This window comes from Brassica oleracea, chromosome C4, assembly GCF_000695525.1.
Source record: "Brassica oleracea var. oleracea cultivar TO1000 chromosome C4, BOL, whole genome shotgun sequence".
Classification (NCBI taxonomy): Eukaryota; Viridiplantae; Streptophyta; class Magnoliopsida; order Brassicales; family Brassicaceae; genus Brassica; species Brassica oleracea.
The window spans coordinates 29,176,445-29,183,255 of NC_027751.1; the positions used below are offsets into that span (position 1 = coordinate 29,176,445).

Sequence of the window (6,811 nt, forward strand, 5' to 3'; positions counted from 1 at the left end):
ATTTAGGGTTTAGGGTTTAGGGTTTAGAGTTTAGAGTTTAGGGTTTAGAATTTAGGGTTTAGGGTTTAGGGTTTATAGTGTAGGGTTTAGGGTTTATAGTTTAGGGTTAGGGTTTAGGGTTTAAGGTTTAGAGTTTAGGGTTTAGGGTTTAGGGTTTAGAGTTGAGAAATGAGGTTTTGGGGATAAGATTTCAAATTTTGAAAAATAAAAAAATTAAAATTTTCAAAAGATGAAATGCTATTTTGGTCATTTTAGTTTTTGAGTGCTATTTTTGTGATATAAACTTAGAAAAATGCTATTTTGGAGATTTGCCCAAAAAAAAACCCTAATTCTGTACTTTAGACGAGACTCCATTACCAAAACTAGGCTTTCTCGGCCAAGTGATGCAGCGTGAACCATATTTCCATTTCGGTTTTGGCTTTACTTTTACTTAATTATTTCCGTTTTAATTAAACGTCAAGTTTCCTATTTCTTATGAGATTAGAATTAAGACTTATGGATATATTGGGGGTGATTGGTAGTTTCTGTAAGTGTTGTCCACATCCCTATTTATTTCTAAAGAACCAAATTCAGAGCAATCAAACTTTAAATTTTTTTTGAAACCACAGCTCTTGAAATAACCTACAGCTGTACAAGTGATGACCTGATGCAGTGTGAACCATATTTCCTTTTCGGTTTTGGCTTTACTTTTACTTAATTATTTCCGTTCTAGTTAAACGTCAAGTTTCCTATTTCTTATGAGATTAGAAATAAGACTTATGGATATATTGTTAGGTCATAATCCTTAAGGACTTAGGTCTTTTCCTATTGATATATATATAGTGCTCTCTAGGCTTTGTAAAGAGATACATTATTATTGAATTTATAAAAAAACGAAGCTTTGCTTTCATCTCTTGTTTACGGCTAGATCATTAGTGATCTCAACGGATTCAAGATCGTAGGTTCTTTTGGGCATTCTTAGACTAAACAACTGCGCCTACATCTATCGGTTACTCTATCAGTTGGTATCAGAATTCAGGCGTTTGATTTCTCAATCAAACAAATCGATCATGGCACCACGCAAAACTATGACGGACGATCAGCAGGAGGAAGTACGCCTTATGTTTGAAACGTTGACTACAAACCTTCAAGAAGTGTTGCAGACAGCAGTCCAAAACGCCCTTACCACCGTTCTTCAGGACCAACGCGCTCAACGCGAAGCTCCGGGAGATCAACACGGTCGTCGGTCTCCACATCGCGATACTCAACTCAATATATCTGATGATGACGAGCTTGTCGACAATGTTTTTGCTAATCAAGTATACGAACATCATCAACGTCGTGGGGATCAGCAACCACATCAACATCGACGCGAAGAACAAGACCCACGAGTTAATACTCAACATCGGTTGGAATCCAGTTTTCGCTCTGAAATTCCCGAGTTCCTTGGAACCCTAAACCCAGAAGACTTCATCGACTGGTTAAATACAGTGGGTGAGATTCTTGAATTTCGACAAGTTCCCGATGATATGCAAGTTCCGCTTGTTGCTACCCGTTTCAAAGGAAGGGCTATGGCATGGTGGCAACAACTCAAGGAGTCACGGCGACAGGATAACAAACCACGAATCAACTCTTAGGATCGCTTGACAAAACATATGCGTCGTGCTTTCCTACCATATAATTACGAGCGTACCTTGTACAACAAGCTTCAGAACCTAAGACAGGGGACACATACTGTTGAAGAATATGCGACAGAGTTTTTCTACATGACTGCTAGAATGACTTCAGGCGAAACCAAGAAGCAACTAATCTCTCGATTCATTGGAGGATTACGGTCTCAACTCCAAACCGCGATGGCTCAGTTTAATCCACTGTCAGTATCTGAAGCCTACCAACACGCCATCTCTATGGAACTGCAGTTACGATCGTCATGGACATCGTCGTCACGATCACGTTTCCAAACGTCCAATACAGGCGAGAATGCTACACTTGCTACAGACGGAGCAACACAACGCTTGGAGTCTGCCAAATTAGGCCTCAACACCGAGACTATTGCTTCTTCAAGACCAGCACGTACCAATGTGCCGCGTTGTTTTACTTGTGGAGAACACGGCCACATTCAGACCGCTTGTCCTAAAAACACAAAGTGTGGCTTGATGATTCAAGAAACAGAGGACGCAGAACCACAATATGATGACTATGACGCTACGGACGACGACAACACTGATATCATTCAAGGCGATACATGTCTTAATCTCGTCCTCCGCCGGAATTTTCTACTACCCAAAGCCTCGCAGGAGTCATGGCTTCGCACCAATTTGTTTCGTTTGACTTGCACTATCAACGGCCGGGTCTGCAAACTCATTATCGACTCAGGAAGTTGTACTAATGTCATGTCGTTTGAAGCAGCGCAGAAACTTGGACTCACCGTCACGCCACATCCGTCTCCTTATCCGCTTGCCTGGCTCAACAACGGCACCGAAATCAACGTCTCAAAAAAAGTTCTCGTCTCCTTTTCCATTGGTAACTATAAGGATTCAATGACTTGCGACGTTATACCTATGGATGCTTGCTACTTGCTTCTAGGACGACCTTGGCAGTTTGATCGTGATGTTATACATCATGGTAAAGCAAACACTTACAGCTTTGTGTTTGACAATCGCACAATTACACTAGTTCCCTCAAAAGAACAGCCTGAGCCAAGTCCGCATGTGGACAATACTTTCCCAACGGACAAGTCATCGATGGCGAAAACGTTACTGACACTACCCAAAGGAGATTTTGAGAAGCAAATTCATGACGTTGATGTTCTTTGGGCATTGGTGGCCACACCAGTACCAATGACACCGTCTAGCAAACCTCCATCAGCTTTCACTCCGTTGCTCGAAGAATTCACCGACGTCTTTTCATCTGCACTCCCGAGTGCCTTGCCTCCATTAAGAGACATCCAACACCATATTGACTTGGTTCCTAATGCAGTCCTTCCTAACCGACCGCATTACCGTATGAGTCCGCAGGAACACGATGAGCTGCGTCGTCAAGTAGAAGAGCTTCTCCAGAAAGGACATGTTCGCGAAAGCCTTAGTCCAGCTGCCGTTCCCGCCTTACTCATTCCCAAAAAATATGGTTCGTGGAGAATGTATTGATAGTCGAGCTATCAACAAGATAACAGTGCGTTATAGGTTTCCTATCCCGCGCCTTGATGATCTCCTTGATCAAATTGGACGTGCCACATTGTTTACTAAGCTCGACCTTAAAAGCGGTTATCATCAGATACGTATACGTCCAGGAGATGAATGGAAAACAGCTTTCAAGACTAGAGAAGGTCTTTTCGAATGGACGGTCATGCCTTTTGGACTCTCGAATGCACCTAGTACGTTCATGAGAGTCATGAATCAGGCTCTTATTGATCGGTAAATATGTTGTTGTCTACTTCGACGACATCTTGATCTTTAGCAACGACTTGACCAGCCACTTGTCTCACCTACGAGACGTCTTGGAGGTTCTACGACGTGAGAAGCTATACGCGGCACACCACAAATGTGTCTTTGGTGTGTATCATGTATTGTTTTTAGGGTATATCGTGTCAGACAAGGGTCTACAAGTTGATCCAGGAAAGGTTGAAGCGATCAAGTCTTGGCCCACTCCTCGTTCGATCAGCGACGTCCGGAGCTTCCACGACCTCGCTTCTTTTTATCGACGATTCGTGCATCACTTCAGCAATATTGCAGCACCCTTAACCGACTGTATGAAAGGCACCACATGGACTCCTGAAGCAGATCAAGCATTCGAAAACCTTAAGCAACGTTTGGTGTCGGCTCAAATCTTGGCTTTACCAGACTTCACTTAGGTATTTGAACTTCATTGCGATGCGTGCAAGTTAGGTATTGGAGCCGTTCTTAGCCAGTCGGGACGCCCCATTGCCTTCTTCTGCGAAAAGATTGCTGGTTCTCGGGCTCGCTACAGTACAAACGATGTTGAATTCTATGCTATCGTGCAAGCCATTAAGCACTGGCGGCATTATCTTTTTCACCAAGAATTCATCCTTTACACCGACCATGATGCTTTAAAACACATGGGAAGTCAGGATAAAAGAAATTCTGGGTATTTGTCTTACTTTGGAATGATTTGTCTTTTTAAAAGCTGGTTATATCTTTCCGGGGTATTTGTCTTCTTTAAAAGCTGGAGTTCGGTCAGAGTTTGTGTTGCAAGATGATTATATATTTCCGGGTATTTGTCTTTGTGTTCCAGAAAGCAGCCTTTGGCTCAAGATTACTAAAGAAATACACGAAGAGGGACACATAGGTCATGATAGGACGTTGCAGCTGGTCATGGACGCTTATTTTTGGCTGTCATTGCGTCGTGATGTTTATCGTTTTGTCGCGAGATGTGTGGTTTGCCATCGCTCCAAAGGCCATGCTTCCAACTCCGGTTTGTATCTACCTCTTCCTATACCGACTCAACCATGGACTGACGTAAGTATGGACTTCGTTCTAAGTCTTCCCCGTACTCAACGGGGGAATGATTCAATCTTTGTGGTGGTCGATCGTTTCTCGAAGATGGCACACTTTATACATTTCAAAAAGACAACGGATGCTGTACAAGTCGCGACCCTTTTCTTCCGCGAGGTTTATAGGCTTCACGGCTTGCCTTTATCAATTGTCTCAGACCGAGACTCACGTTTTCTCAGTCACTTTTGGAGGTCTCTATGGCGATTGTTGCGTACGAGCCTTGATATGAGTTCCGCTTACCATCCACAGACTGATGGGCAAACGGAAGTCACTAACCGTACATTGGGTGATATGCTTCGCTGATTAGTTGTGGATAACATTAAATCTTGGGATTCAGTCTTATGTAAGGTTGAATTCGCTCATAACCATGCAGTTAACAAGAGTACTCGTTTCAGTCCATTCCGGGTGGTCTATGGCATTGTTCCTCGTGGTCCAATTGATCTTGAAGTTGCACCGGATGCTTCACGTGATCATGGTCAGGCGATCGACTTCGTCGTAAATGCTTCGGTGATACACGCTCAGGATCATGATAATTTGCAACTCTCAACAGCTAAGTACAAGGAAAGCTCCGATAGTCATCGTCGGGATGTCAAATTTAAAGTTGGTGATCGTGTATGTGCTGTTCTTACTTGTGAAAGATTCTCGCCAGGGGAGTATAACAAGCTGAAGTCTCGTAAGGTTGGACCATTGGAAGTGTTAGAGAGGATTAACAATAACGCATATCGTCTCATGCTACCGCCAGATGCTCGATACTCTGACGTTTTCAACGTCAAACATCTCATTCATTTTGTGGCTCACGATGATACTATAGATCCGAGGACAGATCTTTCTTCACCCCGGATGACCTGATGCAGTGTGAACCATATTTCCTTTTCGGTTTTGGCTTTACTTTTACTTAATTATTTCCGTTCTAGTTAAACGTCAAGTTTCCTATTTCTTATGAGATTAGAAATAAGACTTATGGATATATTGTTAGGTCATAATCCTTAAGGACTTAGGTCTTTTCCTATTGATATATATATAGTGCTCTCTAGGCTTTGTAAAGAGACATTATTATTGAATTTATAAAAAATGAAGCTTTGCTTTCATCTCTTGTTTACGGCTAGATCATTAGTGATCTCAACGGATTCAAGCTCGTAGGTTCTTTTGGGCATTCTTAGACTAAACAACTGCGCCTACATCTATCGGTTACTCTATCACCAAGGCACCTATGGCTATGTCACCTTGGTTCGAAACGGTGATGGACTACTCATGGCTAAGAAAACATCTTTCCTCAAATACTCGGAGGATCTCGAGAAAGAAGTAAGGATCATGGATCGCTTCTTTTCAATCAATTTCAACACCGTGAGAGCCACGAGCCCTGCTGTCTCCTACGAAACCATGCCATTCAACGTGAAAGTCTGTTCCATTCACATGGAAGTCGCACCACATGGTTCACTCAAAGACATGCTGACCAAAGCCGGTGGGACATTACCGGAGAACGTCATCGGTTATTGCATTTTCCAGGTTCTTGAAGGGCTCAGGGATCTTCACCAACACGGTTATGTCCATTGTGATCTCAAGCCAGAGAACATACTCATCTTCCCGAGCTATGCTCATGAAGATCTTTGCGAGCTCAAACTTGGTGACTTCGGTTCGGCTAAGGAACCCAATGGACCTGATCCAGTGGATGGGTCTTTGTTCGAGGACAATCCGGGTTATTTGGCTCCTGAGGCGGTCGGGCCACGTGGAGTGATCTCGTCGGCGGTTGATATCTGGTCCTTAGGTACCATGGTGATTGAGATGATGGGTATTACTATAAGTGGATGGAGTGATTACGTGCCGGGGACTCTATCGCAGATGACTTGGGACTTTGTGAGGAGATGTAGAGTGCGGAACCCGGGGGATAGAGCCACTGCGGAGGAGCTCATGAGTCATGAGTTTGTTAGACAAAGTCTTGGGGCTCCACCGCTTGAGCTGCTTCCAGTTCCTTCATGCTTAAGTAATGGAGTGGGTTAAGGAAGGCTTTTCTAGAAGATATATGCTGGAATGTGATGAAGAGGGCCCTGAGATTGCTGGTGGAGATGAGCTGGAAAGGAATGGTTTTTATTTTCGTTGGTGTCAAGTTATTGTCGTTTAAAAGAATAAGTTATTGTCGTTTAATTTGCATTTCATTTTGTTTCTTGTGATAAAAAAAAAAGCATTTTGTTTCTTATTAATATAAAGGTAAACTATGTTCTTATAGCATTGTGATCTGTGTTTTTAATCAATATATTGTTGTGTTCTTATAACAAACGTCCAAAACGTGGACCTTTCGTTACTGACCTGAGACAATCTCCAAC

At 42.9% G+C, this 6,811-nt stretch overlaps 2 protein-coding genes across 2 annotated transcripts; both read left to right on the plus strand.

Annotated features, from left to right (window-relative positions):
• The first annotated feature begins 1,634 nt into the window (after positions 1–1,634).
• LOC106338594 lies at positions 1,635–3,829 on the plus strand. The gene is made up of 3 exons (XM_013777535.1): positions 1,635–3,118; positions 3,162–3,392; positions 3,436–3,829. The coding sequence occupies exons 1-3, from the start codon at positions 1,635–1,637 to the stop codon at positions 3,827–3,829; spliced, it is 2,109 nt and encodes a 702-aa protein (XP_013632989.1).
• Positions 3,830–5,569: 1,740 nt separating this feature from the next.
• Positions 5,570–6,556, plus strand: LOC106341193 (mitogen-activated protein kinase kinase kinase YODA-like). Its single transcript, XM_013780002.1, has one exon. It carries the CDS (start codon positions 5,742–5,744, stop codon positions 6,486–6,488), a length of 747 nt encoding a protein of 248 aa, XP_013635456.1. The 5' UTR covers positions 5,570–5,741; the 3' UTR covers positions 6,489–6,556.
• The last annotated feature ends 255 nt before the right edge of the window (positions 6,557–6,811 follow it).

Excerpts from the sequence above, each read along its gene's own strand:
- LOC106338594 (XM_013777535.1), top strand. The coding sequence starts at position 1,635 with ATGCGTCGTGCTTTCCTACCATATAATTACGAGCGTACCTTGTACAAC. Across the intron at positions 3,119-3,161 it reads AAATATGGTTCGTGGAGAAT|GTTTCCTATCCCGCGCCTTG; the intron begins GTATTGATAGTC and ends AGTGCGTTATAG. Across the intron at positions 3,393-3,435 it reads AATCAGGCTCTTATTGATCG|CAACGACTTGACCAGCCACT; the intron begins GTAAATATGTTG and ends CTTGATCTTTAG.
- LOC106341193 (XM_013780002.1), top strand. The coding sequence starts at position 5,742 with ATGGCTAAGAAAACATCTTTCCTCAAATACTCGGAGGATCTCGAGAAA.